The sequence below is a fragment of the Sciurus carolinensis genome, chromosome 11 (genome assembly GCF_902686445.1).
Source record: "Sciurus carolinensis chromosome 11, mSciCar1.2, whole genome shotgun sequence".
Lineage (NCBI taxonomy): Eukaryota > Metazoa > Chordata > Mammalia > Rodentia > Sciuridae > Sciurus > Sciurus carolinensis.
This window is the reverse complement of record NC_062223.1, coordinates 66,557,573-66,576,835: the sequence shown is the minus strand read 5'-3', so window position 1 is coordinate 66,576,835 and position 19,263 is coordinate 66,557,573. Positions and strand designations below refer to the sequence as shown.

The 19,263-nt window shown below is 33.1% G+C and overlaps 1 protein-coding gene across 2 annotated transcripts in view; it reads right to left on the bottom strand.

The window, feature by feature from the left end:
- Sbf2 (SET binding factor 2) overlaps positions 1-19,263 on the bottom strand; it is a 456,025-nt gene that overhangs the window by 211,943 nt on the left and 224,819 nt on the right. For both annotated transcript variants that reach the window (XM_047516120.1, XM_047516121.1), the window contains exons 7-9: positions 5,129-5,261; positions 3,601-3,709; positions 1,489-1,602 (exon numbers count right to left, since the gene is read on the bottom strand). In XM_047516120.1, the coding sequence (XP_047372076.1) occupies positions 1,489-1,602; positions 3,601-3,709; positions 5,129-5,261 (356 nt within the window). The remainder of the gene's footprint in view (positions 1-1,488; positions 1,603-3,600; positions 3,710-5,128; positions 5,262-19,263) is intronic.

Below are 19,263 nucleotides of genomic sequence, written 5' to 3'. Positions count from 1 at the left end.
ATAATTCATCATTGTGCTTGATAACTATACCAGCAGGTATACTCAGTTTTAACAAAAATGAATCTTAAACATTAATCAAATTTGGTGGCACAGGTGTTACAGGTTAAAGTATACCAGTAAGCTGCAGAATCCCTGCCAGAGTCCCTGTTTAAAAAACTTTAATTTTTGTATTTGTTAATTTTTGTACTTAACCCCTGAAAAATTATTAGTATCACTTCTAAGTGATCACATAGATGATTTAATCATTAAAAGATTTCTAGAAATAATAGACATTCTTCAATCACTCAAATACTACTTTTTCAGGTATTGCTATATCCATACGCCATCTATGTAATTATACAGTTAAATTTTCATTTAAATCAATTCACCTTTTAAAACCTAGTATTTTCTTAGATGACATTATTTGTGAAATTGCAGGTTTTGTATGATACTTTAAATATACATTATAATAAACCATAATTATTAAAATTAAAAAAGGTTGACTATATCCCATCCAAAATCATCCTGTCTTCACTTTGGGAAACAGACATGTACTTATCTCTGTATAAGTCATTCATCCTATAGATAAAGACTAGAAAATAAGCCTAAAAATGAGATGTAATTTGTTTAATAATATCAAGTGAAAGAATGTACTACTGCAAAATTGTAAATTTTCTGAAAATAAAATCCCTCCTGGTAAACAGCTGACTTCTAAGTTTCTATTTAAGGAAAACACAAACAAAACACAAAAAACAAACCAGATTGGAATAACATTAAGAATATGAAGGCTTTAGTTCTACTAACATCTTGGAAAGGAATGCAGAATTCTTTTACTTTTTTTGTACTGGGGATTGAACCCAGGGGTGCCTAACCACTGAACCACAACCTCATTCCTTTTTTATATTTTATTTAGAGACAGGTCTCACTGAGTTGCTTAGGGCCTTGCTACATTGCTGAGGCAGACTTTGAACTTGTGATCTTCTTGCCTCAGCCTCCTGAGCCACTGGGATTATAGGTATGAGCTACCACACCTGGCCAGCATGCAGAATTTCTAACTTTTGATTTATTAATTGTGAATAAATAAGCAACTATATGTCAGTAGAATAAAATAACCCATTTTTGAAAATCAACTAAAGTAATATAACTACAAGAAAATTAAATTTGTTTCAGTGTGAAAAGCCCTGGCCATGGTATGTTGTACATTTTATGTTTCAAAAGCCTGGTTATCTTTCTCTACTAACCTAAAAACTTTGTCAAGGCAACATTACACTATTTTGCAGGTAGCACATCTACCACAGAGGAATGAGATGCCAGAATGGACATTAGGAAACAGAAATTAACTTATAATGGGAGATGTTAGGGGAATCAGAGCTACTGAGGCAGTCTTATCCTTGTGTTCACATGGTATTGCCAATATCTAACACAGTTTGTGGTACATAATAGCTACTGAATAAATATGCTGGGTGAAGGAATGAATGTCAAATATTCAATTAAGATTCAAATACATACCAAAGAAAGAGCTGCTTGCGTCTGATGCAGAAGTGGCTCTGGGAGAGAAGAGAGGTGAATACATTCAGGAATTTTGATAGTGCCACCATCCAAATCTGCTATGATTACATCTAACTAAAAGAGATGGAAAAAAGATTAACCCACAATTAATAAAATGCTTTTGTTGTTAAGAAAATTAACTTGGCCTTGACTAATTCAAAATGAGAAGAACTGACTATGGACAGGACTCCTGGCTGTTCATAGTAGTAGAGTTCTGGATTCATGGTTTCTAAGTTTACTTTGAAATGAGGTGTTGCTTGTGGCTACATTTCTGCCAGTGGAGCATGAGAAATGACACTGACCTTCCAACCCTTCAAAATGGGGTATTTAAGGTTCTTTTGTGCCCTGTCCTCTTTCCATAGGCTGAAGCTATGTACTAGCAGCAATCTAGCCTTGAGCATTCAGATGATAACAACTGAGAGGATTCTGGTAGAGAAACAAGAAGTAAGGAAGCCTGGACTTTAAGTGTCTTAATAGAGCAAACTGGTCTGGCATAATGGAACAAGTCTATGGACTGCTGTATGAATGTTAAATAAAATTCCATTTTGTCCAAGCCATTGCATTTTGATGTTTTATTATAGTAGGTTAGACATATCCTAAATAAATTAATATTTTAAGAGTTAACCAACAAAAAAGTATATAAAAAGGGTAACACTTAGATGCTTAAGCAACAACCTAATTTTTACCATCTTATAAGTGTATTTTAAAACTTACATAAAAATATGAGAAACTAGATTAAGATTAGTGAAGTTGTTTCACTGATAATGTCATTATAACTCATTCTAATTTGTTCATTAAAAATTTAAGATCTTTACATTTGGTAAAACTTGTTTTGTCCTATTTCTAGTGACTGCTTATGTTTAGTAGTAATAAAATGATAAACTATAAGGTATTTTTCTAATTAGTACTAATTAGGTTTTACTGAATATATTGATTTATACATCTTTTTATATGGTGATACTAAAGTTAACTAGGAACTAGATATCAACATACAAGGTTAGGAAGAACGATTCCTATATGTATGATGGTCTTGTTTGTAATGCTAAATAATCTTTTGTTTATTTAAATGATACCTCTAATTTGCTTATAACTATAATTACTGTGTATATTCCAACAGAGCTCATTTACTTGCTATCATTTGAAAGAAAAACAGAGGTAGAATTACAAAGTCTAAAGGACCTCTGAATCACAAATGTAACCTAATCTTGTCAGCAAATCTTTCTTTATGCTCCTTAAAAACTGTTGTGTAAACACTCCTTACACTCCACTTACAGTGTTTGAGTGTATACTCTTCATCTCACATAAGGAAACCCATTCCATTACTGCACAACATTAACAGAAATGCTTATATTGACGTGGACTTTAACAAATGCTTATATAGAAATGGCTTATATTTAAGTGACCTATGACAGTCACCTAAATGTTTATTTTTAACTACTGAATAGTATCAGATTATCTTAAACATTTCCTTAGGTCAGCACAGAATATAGTTTCTAAAGGCCTGACAATCCTGGATATCCTTTTCTGAAGTGCTTTATCTTTAGTCTCTCTTAAATTTCAATATCCCAAACTAAATACATTATTCGAAAACTAGTTTTTTCCTCTTTGGTATTTCTATTTCTATGGAATTGAGAATACAAACATTTGGTGGGGAATGATATCAAACTTGAATCCACTTAACTAAAACTCTTTTGTGAATGATTTTTGCTTTGTTAGTTATCATTCAGTATTACATGTCTCACTTCAAAATATAAATAAATTAAGCACTAATAAGAAAAGTATAAATAAATATCAATGAATGAATGAATTACCTTCTTTTCTCATAGTCAGAAACATAAATAATATATTCAGAGTGGTATTTAAATATATTTCTAAATTCCTTTTTAAAATCTCCTATATTTGCAATAAGGCAAAATTAATGTACTTGATTGTTCAATGATGTCCTTCGAGTCAGTCTTTTCTGTTGATGATGCAACAGATATGAACAGTAATTAGCTGAAATGTTACAGGATTCAAAGAAATATGAAAGCCTTCTGTACTCAATAACTGGAAATTTTAACGACGAATACTTACAAGTTCATGGATATCAGTTTTAAAGATAGAATGTACTCCAATAATGAAAGGTGTTGGGGAACTCAGAACTTCCAGTAGCTGAGCTGGGAGAATGGGAATATAAGGATAACTGGAAAAAATAAAAATATGTGTCATACATTTGTTTTTCCACAACATAAACATACTTTCACTTTTTACGCTGCATGAATTTTAAATGAACTATATTTAGAAACTATCAGTGGTGCTATGCTTTATTAAAATTCTGAAACAATTTTCAAAAAATCTTTAAGATATTATCAAACATAACATGACACAAAGTAAATGGAACCCAGGCAAGTTTCCTTATCCCTTCTTCCTCTTAATTAAGTAGTCTCTTAAGGTCTTTTAGTATTTTTTGAAAGGATTTTTTCTTAAATAGAAACGTAAGAATCCAGAGTAACAGATGGAGCCTCTCTTCTTAAGTCTAAGTAGTGATTTGTCTATATAATCTACTCATTGAAATTTCACTTTCTATCCTTTATGTTTGCATTCAGTAAGAATGGCTTGCTGTCTCTCTTTTATACCCACCCACACACATACTAACGAAGAACACTCTATTTTATCTAACGGTAAATAAAAATACACAGATAAAAAAACTTTAAAGAAATTCTGGAGATAGTCTTAAAATTTTATCTAATTTGTATGAACCTAAGTTCCTAGATGTTATGATCATTAAAGTGATCAAACAGTATATTAGAGTTCTACTTATAGCATTATTAGGTTATCACTGCCTAGATTTTTTTTTTTAAATGGGAAATTTAAACATACTCCTGAAAAAAACCAGAGACAGGAAAAAAATTATAATGAAGCCCCATGTATGCAATCCAGTTTTGGCCATTACCAATGCACCATCATATATATTTCTACATATTTTTGTTCTTTTCCTTACTATATTATTTTGAAGTAAACTCCAGATGTTTACATATAAATACTTTAGTAAGTAAGGACTTTTTCCCTGGTATTTGGGATTAAGCCTAGGGGTGCTTTATCACTGAGCTCAATCTCCTGTCTTTTATTTTTTTATTCTGAGATAGGGTCTTGCTAATAAGTTGCCCAGGGTAGCACTAATGGGTGATCCTTCTGCCTCAGTCTCCCAAAAGGCTGGGATTATAGGTGTGCACCATTGTACCCAGCAAGATAAGGATTCATTATTAATAGAATCTCAGTACCATTATAACCTCTAAAAATTAACAATAATCCTTTAGGATCAAACAACCTTTTCTAAAAACTTTTATCAAAATCCGCATTCAAAGAGAATTAAATGTTGGTAACAATACTATTCAAACTAAAAAAAAACTTTTTTCAGTAAGTTAACCAATACTCAGCAATGGAAACCATCGAAAAGCCCCAATTCTAGGCTAGATTTTATTAGAATCATGACTCTTGATCTTGATGGTAGAACTATAAAATATGTCTAAATGATTCAAAATCATTGTCCCATGACATTTTGACTTGTCAATAATTAATGCATAATTTGGGAATAAATAAAATTATCAAGCAAAAACCTCACCTATATTTAAGAGGAAACATTAATGATTCCAGGGCTCTACAGGCATCACTAAGTCTCTGGAAACTTGCAGAATGGAAGAGAACCTTATTTTCTGTAAGTACTGCACAAAAGAGGCTGAGGACATTTTGAATTCCTGAAAATACAAGAGTAAAGGCTTAACAAATGCATTTAATTATATATGTGTTGCCAACAATCATAGACTTGGAATGACATAAAGAGAAAAAGTCAATATTTGGGGGATATCTGAAGGAAAATATTTGGTTAAACTATAAATTCTAAATAAACTATGGGTGTTTGTTTTCTCAGACTTTCAGTTTTGTCTTTATTCTTCAAATCAGTGCCACACTCATTGAACATGTTTTTGGAAATATACTATTATCTTCTTTTCAACTTTCATCTCCAAGGCTGTACTTAAATTCCTGTTTTAGATGTTGGCATTGTTGTAATGTTTTTACCCTTCCAAGTCTATTTGTCTAATATTACCACAGTCTAGCGGTTTGAAATGATGTTTTGGTCATCTATGGATTGAATATCAATAGTAGTCCCCTAAGATTATAATGGAGGTTATAAATTCCTATCACCTAGTGACACTGTAACTGTCCTAACCAAACACAATGCATCACTCACAAATTTGTGATAACACTGGCATAAACATGCTGCTAGTCATATTAAAAGTATAGCATTCAATTATGTACACAATATACTTGATAATAATAAATGACTATGTAAGTGGTTCATATATTTACTACACCATACTTTAATTTATTAGAGTATACTCCTTCCACTTATTAAAAAACAGTGTGCCATGTTATGCTTGCAGGAGCCTCATACATCCTGTATTTACTGTGTCTCTTGCTTTCATCATTTTCTCTTGTGCTTGATTTGATCTTTGCTGTTTACTCATCATGGCCTTTCCTCTTCCCTCTCCCTGCCCTCTCTCTCCCCAGTTTTGTGTAGGTACATATATTTAATGATGTTCACACAATGAAACTGCCTAACAAAAGCATTCCTCAGACTATATTCCTGTTACTAAGTGACACCATAACTATATAACTGCATCAGCTTTGTTGTTTTTACAATTTGCCTGGTATATCTTTTTCCATGTTTTATTTCAAAATTTTCTCTTCTTTTTTAAAATTTATCTTTTAATTTTTTACAGACTGCATTTTGATTCATTGTACACAAATGGGGTACACCATTTCGTTTCTATGTTTTTACATGACGTAGATTCACACCATTCATGTAATCATACATGTACATAGGGTAATGATGTCTGTCTCATTCCACCAGTTTTCATACCTCTCCTCTCATTTCCTTCTACATAATCTAAAGTTCCCCCAGTCCTCTCTCCATCCCCCCCAACCCATTTTATATCATTCTCCACTTATCAGGGAAACCATTCAGCCTTTGGGTTTTTTGGGATTGGCTTATTTAGCATGATATTCTCCAATTCCATTCATTTATTTGCAAATGCCATATATATTAATCTTCTTTATGGCTGAATAATATTCCCTTGTATATATATACCACGGTCAATTTTTTCTCTTCTTGTAAATGACTTTTTTTCCCCCAGTGCTGGAGAACAAACCCAGGGCTTTATATCAGCTAGGCAAGCACTCTACCACTAGGCTACATCCCTAGCTCCTGATTATTTTTTAATCCAGTCTGATAACCTTGGTCTTTTAATTAGATAATCTAATTGACTTATTATAATTATTGATATACACACTCTACATAAAGACAGCTATACACACAGTAGCTTATTTCATGCTATTTATTTGTTCTGCCTCTTTTTATTCCTCTTGCCTCTTTTTTCAATTTGTCCTAATTATTTATCCTGCCAGTAGAATGCACTTTGATACATCATACATAGATGGAGTATAATTTCTCATTCTTCTGGTTGTACATGATGTAGAATCCCACTAGTCATATAGTTATATATGTACATAGGGTAATGATGTCTGATTCATTCTACTATCCTTCTTATCCCCATACCCCGTTCCCCTCTCTTCATACCCCTTTACCTAAAGTAATCTATTTCTTTCCTATTCCCTCCACTTAGAACCAAATCATGTTTTGTCATATCACTTTAACCTAATCACATGGTTCCATTAAATCAAGAGGTCTCTTTCCTTTTTCAAGGTATAGCATTTCCTATATTTCTCTTTGCCATAGCTTACTCCTTCATGTGACATATGCAAATTTCTTCTTGGTCACCATTAACTGCTATTCCCTTTAATTAATTCTAACTTATTCAAATATGTGAAAACCTGTAGTACAGATTTTTTAATATTCTCTGATCTAGACTAATTTAAAAGTTTCATAACTAGTTTTCCTAATCCAGTCTTTATTCCCTTCAACTCTATCCTCTATACATTTCTAGAATGATAGAAATAAAATACAAATCTGATTATGTAACTTTTACTCCTCAAACCATTGATACCTTTCCTCCTATTCTTTTGGGCAGTAGTTTTCAAATGTATTCTATTCCACACAAACAACTTAGCAAGTGAAGATTTGCTTCCAACTTGTTTTATATATTAATCTCACTAGACCTCAGAAAGTAAAATGAAAGGGAAAAAAATCTAATACCTATCTTATAAGTTGCTATGAAGAAGAAATGAGGTAAAACATAAAGTTCTCAGCCTAGCACCTTGATAAATCATCAATGCATATTAGCATACAATGTATGTAATAAGATATAAGTATGTAACATGTATGTAATAATGTGCAATATTATTATTCCAATTGTTGTGGTTGCTGCCATTAGGGTCCTGATGCTAAAAGTTTTTGAAAACATACAAAATTAAGTCTGCACTCTATATCACACCTCCATGATTTCACCTCATCCTTCCAGCCCCACTATTATGTGATCAATATGGAACTTATCTAGCTCTCAGAACACTTCTTTCACCTTTTATTTCTGCTTCCATTGCTCATGTTCTCTCTGCTTGATGCCCTCTTTGTTAAAATGTGATTTCCTCTAAGACTACACTGGGCTTTACATACTACTGTACCCTTCTGCCTAACACAGTACCTACTACATAGCTGACACTCAAGTTTGTTCACTAAACTGAAAAGCATCTGAATAGGGCAGTGAGTCACTAACAAAGACTTTAAAATTTTCACTAAAAGGTACAAATTTCTCATATAAGTAGAATCATTCAGTATTGGTTTTTCTGTTCAGGCTTATTTCACTTAAAATAGTGTCTTTCAGGTTCATCCATTAAAACACATGACAGTATTTTCTCCTCCTTTTTAGAAGGAGGGAGCAGGAAAATGGGGAGATGTTGATCAAAGGATAGAAAGTTTTAGTTAGGAGAAATAAGTTTCTGCAATCTACTGCATAGGAAGGTGACTATAGTCAATAAAATGTATATTTTTAAATAGCTGGGAGTAAATTTCAAAAGTTTCAAAACAAGGATAGAATTATAAAGGCTTCAAGAGAAAAATGTCAGGTCATATTTAGAGGCAAGGCAATGAGAATTACTTCTGATTTCTCAGCATACTTTAAAATTCAGGGTGGCTTGGAATGATGTTATCCAAGATTGCTCTATCTATAAAGTTATTCTTCAGAGTTGAAGCAGAAATAAAAACCTTCCAAGATAAGTACAAACTAAAAGAATCCACGACTACTAAGCCAGCACTACAGAAAATAAATAAATACCACTAAGACTTTTGGTATACCTATATAGCAGTAAAAATGAGTGAGTGAGCATGGCATACATCACGATGAATAATTTTCTCCAATGTAACAGTGAGTGAGGAAAGTAAGGTGCATAATGATTACACAGCATTATGTAAAGTAAAAACAATGCAAAACTCTACTGTATATGGCTTACATACATATATAAATATGCTAAGTATAAAAATATGTGTGGGATTAACAAACATCAAACTCAGCATGGTCTTTATCTGTGTAAAGAGCAGACATACACAGGATATTTTGTATTTATTAAGGCAGATTAGGAATACAAAGAGTTTTAAAAAATATTTCTTTGGAAATAATTTAAAACTTACAGAAAAGTAATAAGTCTGAGTTGTACACAGATCAAGTATTCATATAGCATGTATTGTGTATAACTTATTGTTAAAATTTTATACCATTTGCTTCAACATTTGTGCCCACATGCTAGAGCACAACTTTGTCTAAGGCATTTGAATGTAAGTTGCATACATCGTGACATTTGCTCCTAGACACTTCAGTGTGTTTTCCTAAGAATAAAGATATTCTCTTATACAACCAGAGTAGAGTAATCACCGTTTGAAAAATTAACATCTAAACAATACTTTAAACCCAATCTCCTATCTGAACTCCAATTTTGTCAACTGATTCAATATTTTTTTTTTTGGTATTGGGGATTGGACCCAGGAGTGCCTTAACACTGAGCTGTGTCCCCAGCCCTTTTTAATTGAGACAGGGTCTTGCTAAATTGCTGAGGCTGGCTTTGAACAATTGCTAAATTGTTGAGGCTGGCTGCAATCTTCTGCCTCAGGCTTTCAGGTCTGAGATTACAGGCATGCACTACCACAACCGACCCAATAATATTCTTTAAGAGACCTTTTCCTCAAAATTCATTCTAGGATCAGATATTTCATTTAGTTTTTATGTTTCCTTATTCTCATTCAATATGGAGAACTTCCACAACTTTTCTTTTTAATGTACTGAGGTAAAATTCACGTAACATAAAATTACATTAAGGTGAACAACTCAGTAGCATTTAATACACTCACAGTGTTGTAAAACTACCACCTTTATCGAGTTGCAAGACATTTTCATCAGCCCAGAAAGGAACCCTAGATCCAGTAAGCAGTGGCTCTGATTTCTACCACATACTGTTCCTAGTCATCGCCAATATGTATTCTCTATAGATTTACTTGTTTTTGAATTTTCACATAAATAGAATCTTATAATCATCAGACACTCCTGTGTCTGATGTTTTCCGCTTACAATGTTTTCAAGGTTCATCATTGCTGTGTAATGTGTATTAACTCTTCATTTCTTTGTATGGCTGTAGAGCAAAATTTTACATGTATATACCACATTTTGTTTATCCATTCATTCCTTGATGGACACTTGGGCTGTTTCTACTTTTTGTCTATAATGAATAGTATGAACATGCATGTACATCTTCTTGTTTGAATACCTATTTTCAATTCTTTTGGATATATCTAAGGTGGAATTGCAAAACTGTATGGTGATTCTATGTTTAAACTTTTAAGGAACTGTTTTATACAGCTGCCAAACTATTTTACACTCCCACCAGCAATATGTGAAGGTTCTAATTTTTCCACATCCTTGATAACACAGTTGTTTTCCTATTTTCTTTTAAATCATACTTATCCTGGTAGGTATAAAGTGGTATCTTATTGTGGTTCATTTGTTGTTGCTTGTTGTAATTCTTTTTGCAGTGCTGGGAATTGGGCCTCAGGGCCCTATGCATGCTGGGCAAGAGGTTCGACCACTGAGCTACATCCCCAACCTTCTCATTGTGGTTTTGATTTGCATTTTCCTAATAACTAAGTATATTGAGCATCTTTTCATGTGATTGTTGCATTTGCATATCTTCTTTGGAGAAATATCTATCCAAGTCCCTTGTTCAATTTTCAATTTTTAAAATATTTCTGTTATTGAATTACATATTCTGCATACTACGCCTTCTTCAGATCTAACTTAAACTTTAAAGGTTGCTTTTTTTTCTTAATAATATCATTTGATGCACAGAAATTTTTATTTTTGGTGAGATATATTTTTTCTATTTTCTTTTGTTTCTCATGTCATACCTAAGAATAAATTGTTAATTCAAGATCATGAAGATTTACTTTTGTGTTTTCCTCTAAAAGTTTATGGTTTTAAGAAGTCTTATATTTAGGTCAGTGATTCATTTTGAGTCAATTTTTGTATATGGTATAAGGTAAAGGTACAATTTTTCCATTATCATTTGTTGAAGAAACTATTTTTTTCCCATTTAGTGGTTTTGACACCTTGTGAAAATCAATTTTGAAATCAGGAAGAGTGAGTCCTCAAACTGTTATTTTTCAACACTGGCTATTAAGGGAACTTTGAATTTTCCATAGAAATCTGAGGATTATCTTTTCCCATTTCTACAAAATAGTTCTTTGGAATTTTGTTATTACAATGTCTTGTAGTTTCCAATGTACAAGTTTTTCACACCCTTGGTTAAACTTATTCCCAGGTTATTTTACTCTTTGGGATATACTATAATTGGAATTGTCTTAATTTCCTTTTCAGATTGCTCATTGCTGGCATACCTTTTTTTTTTCTTTTAATCCTTTAGAAGACTAAAGAACCATCTTTAGTTCATGAGCTGTACAAAAAGAGTTGGCCATAATTTGCTGACCACTGATCAAATGTAGTAATACAAGGTAACTAATACACTGTGTTTATAAATTACTTTGATTAGTTTTTTCCTACTCTTCAGTATGGTTATGTCAGTCACTTGCATGACAGTAGAGTTTGTTTCCATATGTTTTTAGTTTCAAGATAGTATTTTCTTTCTCCTTTCTTCCCATTTATTAGATTGATTTAATTTTGTTTCTGGTTATGTAAGACATAAAACATGCTTCCAGAAGTTAAAATATACATACAGGTAAACTCAGAAAAGTGTCACTCCCTTCCTGAATTCAAAGTAACCTACCAAATGTCAATTTCTGTTTTTTATAATGTAATGATTATGTAAACTATTGCTGGGGGAAGGTGGTAAGTATATGTGGGGACTCTAATAATTTAGTAATTTCTTATGAGTTAAGCTATTCAAAAAAATTTATATTTATAAACGTCTGTGGATGTATTAGATTCTTATGCCTGTTGTAATAATAACCACAGACTTGATGACTTAAAACAGCTTTAAGTTCTGAATTTTCTAGCTTTTTCTGGCCTTTCCCATTCCTCACCATGTGACTACCTGCCATCTTCAAAGTTGACAATGGCTAATTGAGTTTTCTCACATCATTTGATTCTGACACTGATTTCTATGCCCCTCTCTTTCCATCTTTGAAGGACCCTTGTGAAGATACTGGGTCTACCTGAGGTGGCATCAACCTAAAGCAACTTGACCCTTGAGCTAGATTTTGAAGAATAAACATTAGTTAGGTGGACAAGAAGGGCAAAGCATTCAGGGCTAACAAAAGACCATGTGTAAGGAAAGAGAAGACTGTGGGAATAAAAGGCCCTAACAGATTTACAAGTAATTCTGCCAAGGACAAGTTCATAAGGAATTTGTATGCCATAAGCAGTATCTAGACTTTTCTTCATGAAGACTTTAGGGAGGAATGTGTTCCTATCTGAACTCTGTTCTCCCCTCACACACAAAAATAACCCAATCACATCTAGTTCATCAGAAAATAAAATTCTTAATATCATTTAGTATCAACAAAACTGTGAATAAGGCAGGCATGCACTTGTAAGGGAATCTATCCTAATTAGAGTAGTAATAATAATTAGTTTATATTATTGAAGGGAAAAATATACTATACTTACTAAGATAGGATAAATGTCAATTTAAAAATGCATTAGGGTGAATATTCTAGTGCTTAAATGAAAAATTAATAGTGTAATACCTATGAATTCCCCCATGCCTGAGTTATTATATAAATTCTGTATTCTGAAATGTCACATGATTAAAATTTTATAAAATCAGTACTCTGAAATTTTAAGAAATTTGGTTTTTATTCCCAAGTAGCAGTGTCTGTTACTGTGTTTATAGTGACAGTTAACTAGAAATTCAATTTCTTTGAATATCTTGTCATAATCAGTTTTCTCTATAACCTTGAATTGTTTTCTAGTCTTCAGTAGCCATCTATTCAGAGCTGCACAGTAACAGCAGAGGAGACAAAATGAAAAACAATCCAGTGATAATTACTACAGATTTCACTACAATAGCACATACACATCCTGTTGATTGCTCAAATAGTAAAACATTCTGAAAAATTGCTTCCTGAATTCAATTTTCTTGAAGGTTATAGTGCTAAAATTCATTGCCTTGAATATTAACCAATGTATTTATTTCCTGTTTTGAAAGGAGGGGAAAAAATCACCTTTTCTCCAGAATTCTCCTCTTCACTGCATAATAATTATACGTTGCACACATAGAACACTGTTTCAGCATTCAAATGGGTGAAGTGAGGAAGAAAAGACCTTGCTTTCAACACAGGATATATTTCAGAAGGCCTTGTACAGTTTGTAATACTTCTTTTTGGTTAATCCATGGCAGAGAAAACAGTATAGTACTTGCTGATCATGGCTTAATACAGCGATAAAAAAGAAGTTTTCTCCTTCATTCAACCAGTATCTATTGAACATCTAGTACATGCCAGATCCTAGAATATAGCAGTGAACAAAAATAAAAATATCCTGGCATTCACAGATCAACTAAAGATTTAAATATACTTTCATAATTATTTCTAAGAGGCAATACTTACTATTTGTTATAAATTTAGCCTGCTAGAGCTGGGGTTGTGGCTCAGTGGTAGAGTGCTTGCCTAGCATGTATGAGGCACTGGGTTCAATTCTAGGCACCACATATAAATAAATGAATAAAATAAAGGTTTATCAACATCTAAAAAAAATTAGCCTGCTATTTCCACATATGTTAGATATGGCAAATCTAAGTTTAAAAAAAAAAAAAAAGTTAAGAAGTGTAGCTGAACTGAGCAACCAGAAGAAGGTATTGTTTAGTGGTTATAAATATAGGCTGAATTGTGACATGAATTAACTATGTGTGCTGGGCATGGTGATGCATGCCTAATCTCAGCTACTCAGAAAGCTGAGGCAGGAGGATTACAAATTTGAGACTCTGTCTCAAAAATAAAAAAAAAAAATTAAAAAGGGCTGGGGATATAGCTCAATGGTAGAGCACCCCTGCGTTCAAGCCTCAGTACCACACACACACACACAAAAATATATATATATAATGTACATATAAATATAGCTTAGCAATGTGAGAACTTTAAATATAAGAAGTCAATTGTTGGGGGCTATGCCATTCGGACTCGCCAAGATGGCGCCTGCTAGCCAGAAGTTGTTTTGGTCACATCGGCATTGAGGAGGTTGATTAACATAAGCACACCCAGGTGATTTATCATTGGTCGTATTCAATTAAGTCCACGCACACAACATGTGCACGAGTGTTCCCAAGTGCTCTTGATCATGCCTGCTCGTTTTGACCTTTGCCATGATTGGGCAGCTAGCTCCTTGCCTAGTCTTCCCATAATTGGTGTCAGCCCTACCCTTCACCTCCTGGAGGGGATATAAGCCGGCTCTCCTCCAGCGCCGGAGTTCGGAGTTCGAGTTCGAGTTCCAGGTTGGAGGTCCCAAGTTCCAGGTTCGAGAGCCAGGGTTCCCGGGTTTCCTGATTCAACAACGAACCATTCCAAATTCAAGAGCCTCACTACTCGTTTGTCCCCCGCGCCAAATCAACACCGCTGGACGGCGTCAGTCAATTACTAAATATATATGGTCACAAAGAATCCAAATCTAAAATATTTTCCAAACAGCAATCTTTAAAAGAATACCTCAACCAAAACTGTAAAACAGGTATAGTACATTTACTTCTTTCTTATACACAGTAACTCCTTTTGTTTCTGGGTCTAGGCTAACTCATACCAGATTGCCCAGATTCTGAGTCTGTGCCTGTTCTGATTAACCAGGTTTTAAAATCTCATTTTAATTCTAAATTTAAGAATCAGGAAGCAAAGGAGCCTGAGGAATAGAGTAGCAAATACTAGAGAAGGAAAAAATAGACTAATTGGAGAATTATGCAAGGATTGAATAAGAGGGTACTGTTCTGTGCAGAAATAATTTTCAATTAAAACATCTTCCTTTCTTCTTCCCTTCCCTTCCTCCCTCCATTATTAAATCATACTAGACTACTGAGATATATCATCAACTGCTAAATTCTAGGGATAAATATAAAGAAATTTGAAGCAGGAGCTTTTTTTTTTTTTTTTTTTTTGCCTTTTTCCTTTCTAGTAATGGGATTGAACCCAAGCCCATGGCACATGCTAGGAAAGCACTCTACCACTAAGCTACTTTCCTAGCCAAACAATCAGTTTCTTTCTTTTTTTTTAGATATAATTTTTACTTGTAGGTGGACACAATACCTTTATTTTTATGTGGTGCTGAGGATCAAACCCATGACTCACGTGATCTAGGCAAGCACGGTGCCACTGAGTCACAACCCCAGCCCTCAATCAGTTTCTTAATAACATTCTACTTCCTATGGCTAGATGGACAGACTTCAATAAACCTTATTCCATTAAAGGCTTTTCATTACTTCCTGCACTTTTGCATATATTTTTCCTTTTGGGATACTCTTCTTACACTTTTATAACTAGTAAGAGTTCTGCTGTTAGTTTCTCTATTATTGCAATAATTGTAACATACTATAATTTAAAAAACCTACTTGCTTCTCCACTAGGCTAAAAGTACATCTGGAATAAGTGCTATGATTTGTTCATACTTGTATTCCTAGTAACTAGAACAGGACCTGGTGCATGGGAATGGCTTTGTAAAAAATATACTTCTGTCATCATATAACAAGGGAACTTCAACAGAGACTTTGTGCTGTTTATTCTATGAAATTAAATTAAACAGTTTTCTTTAGAGATCCCTAGGCCTATAGAGTATACACAGTAAGCAGTTTCTTCAAAAAAAAAGTGCTCCACAGTGGGCTAGCAAAGAGATTTAATTTGTTTCAAATCCCCAAAGAACATTAGTTGATTTTCAAGCTGTCAAAAAATAATTAATCATAGATAGAGTAAACCAAATTTCCTACTTCCGTCTTTTCCCCCAGGGCACAATATCCCATTCATAGTGATAGTCTAAATTCTTGTGCAGTCAAATTCTCAAACTATCTTTTCATAACCATAAAATATTAAGAGAATGGCTACTCCACTTTTGCCCATTATAAATGAAAATAAGACTAAAACAAGCAATAAAGTTATCTGAACAAGCTGAGAAAATTGAGAAAACATAGACTCATGGTCTAGGCATTAGATTTTGACTCCTTAATGAAAAAAGGATAAAAAACATTCTACAATTGATACATTAATCACATGGTTCAGAAACTTACCAATCAACTTATGCTTCTCAAAAAGGTACTACTTTTAAGGTAAATAGTTTTTGATATTCTAAGCCTTCATGCTTACTTCTAGCATCTGTTTATCTTTCTATTTTAGGTACATATTTTAAAAATATTTTTCTTAGTTATAGATGAACATAATACCTTTATTTAATTTATTTATTTTTATGTAGTGCTGAGAATTGAACCCAGAGCCTCACATGTGCTAGGTGAGTGTTCTACCACTGAGGTACAACTCTAGTTCCATAGGTACATATTTTTTAATGTTCCTACATAAGTTCATATCACTTAAATAATTACATAGTATTATATAGAAGTTTTTCCAGAGGAAGACAAATGTGAAAATACCAAAGATTTTCCATTAAAATTTTTAAAAGCAGAAATAACTTTTTGAATAGAAAGGTACTGCTACAATCAATATTTTAAGGATTTTTATGTATGAAATAGGAATAATGTTTGAAGATAAAAATGAAAAAAAAACCCTACTTCAGGCTGTTTAATAACTTCAAAATAATATGATTTAATATCACAGAGAATTAGTGGAAAAATACTGACCCAATGGTAGCTGATGAAAAACTGGCTAAAATTAAATATGGCTACACAAAAGGAATATATTGCATACACAAAAGGATCAACATAGATGGTACAAAGACTAATATGGTGCAACTATGGAAACAGAGTTGAAGCCTAGACCATTTTTTGCCAGTGATTTTAAAAACATCTAATAAAGAGTATACTGTGAAAAGTAGGGAATAAGTATTCTAAAACTAGTGTGTTTGCAACTAAAATCCAAATTATAGATGAACAGACATGACATAAGGTATCAAGATAATCTTACAAAATTATTTATATTGGGTAGGGATACTGAAGTTAAATGGGTATGGATTAAAGTATTAGAGGGGCTATAAAAACCAATTACTGTGAATACAACCTTAATAACATACAAATACTGTTTACTGTACTTAAAACATAAATCTTCAGGCAATCGAAAATACTTCACACAGGCATCAACAAGAAAATAAGATGATAAGCGATGAAGAAGATCAACAGAAAATTATGGGGGGTAGGGCTCTGATTTGTAGTAGCCCATATAACTATTTCAGGCAAACACAAAAACCTTTCAAACTGTGAAAAACAAATCACTATCATAATAATTCTAAGAGGAAAGAACAAAGGAAGTGCTATTATTACATTTAGATCTTTCATGGGAAAACTAGTCAAGGCTACAAAAGAATCTTGTAGTCTTATCTACTTCCTTTCTGTGCGTGGTAAAATCCACCACCACCACTCTACCCTAAACCCAGGAGGTGGACTCTGATAATGGTCTAATATTGGCCTTCAACAATGAACAGTTCAACCAAAAACAGTGATAAGAGAATGACTTAGAATTGCATTACCACATGCTTTGGAAAATACAACTCTGCATATAGTGATGCATCTTTCTGTCTTCCTTCCTTACCTTTTTCCTAGTCTTTCCCTAAAAAAGAATTTAGAATATACACTTAAAAGATAATTAAGTTCAAAATACTAGAGAGTAAAATAACTAAATTTGATCTTCAAATGAACATCATCTTGTATTCTGGCACCCTCATTTGTGTTCCAATTTTTTTTTTGTGGGGGCAGTACTTGGGACTGAACCCGGAGCTGTGTGTATACTAGGCAAATACTCTACAACTGAGCTACATTCCCAGACTCCAAAAATCTTACAATGAGATATGATTACCATTTTTCATGGTGAGTATGTTCATTCAATTTACTCAATAAATATTGATAACTTTTGTGCCTGAGGCAATGTACCAGAGAGGACACACAATAAGACAGTAGCTTTTGAAGCTCATAATCTCATTAGGGAAAACTTCTTACAGAAAAACAGGTGGAATCACAAGATAGAATTTCCACACCACCTTTAAAGATACCCAGGAACCAAAATATACCAGCCCTGGACTGTCTACCTCTAGAATTTCTGTAATGTGAGAAGGATAAAATCTGAAGCCATTATATTTTTTAATTCCCTCACCAACTTATGTTAGATTAGCTTCCGCATAACAGAGAAAACATTTGACGTTTCATTTTTGGGACTGGCTCATTTCACTAAACATGAGAGTCTACAGTTCCATCCATTTACTGGCAAATGCCATAATGTCATTCTTCCTTATGGCTGAGTCATACTCAATCATGTGCACGTACCATATTTTCTTTATCCATTCTCCTGTCAAAGAGCACCTAGATAGGTTATACAAATGGTCAACAAATATATGAAACAATGTTCAACATCTCTAGGGATCAGGGAAATGAAAATCAAAACTATATTGAGATTTCATCTCACTCTAGTTCTCTAGTCAGAATGGCAATTATCAAGAATATAAATAAAATGTTGGTGAAGATGTGGGGGAAAAGGTACACTCATTTGTTGTTGGTAAAAGTGCAAATTAGTACAACCACTCTGTAAAGCAGTATAGAGATTCCTAAAAAAACTAAGAATGAAACCACCATATATGAACCAGCTATTCCACTCCTCAGTATATGTCCAAAAGATTTTAAATCCGCGTGCTATAGTGATGCAGCCACATCAACCTTTATGGCAGCACAATCCATAATAGCCAAACCATTTTATTTTTTAAGTTTTTCTTAATTAAAAAAAGTCACACAGTTTTACAGTTAAATTTTTTTTGATCTAAAATAAAACACAGATATAGAAAACCACACCAAATTAATGACTGAATGAATTAATTACAAACACTACCTATATCAAGATGGAGAATTTTGTCACCAACCCCAAAAGCCTCTTTTGCTGCTTCCCAATCATAACCCCTCTGTTGCCATAAGTAACTATACTGACTTGTACTTCAACCACTTTCCTGAATTTTTCTATATGTAGTTTTATCATTCAGAAGTACATTCTTAGGCACTAACTGTATATCTTTTAAAGTTCTTTTAGTCTAGAGGTTCTTCTTCCATTCCTTTCTTTATAATTTGTTTGTTAAAGAACCCAGGGCAGTTGAATGATAGTTTTGATAAATAATTCTTTGGTGC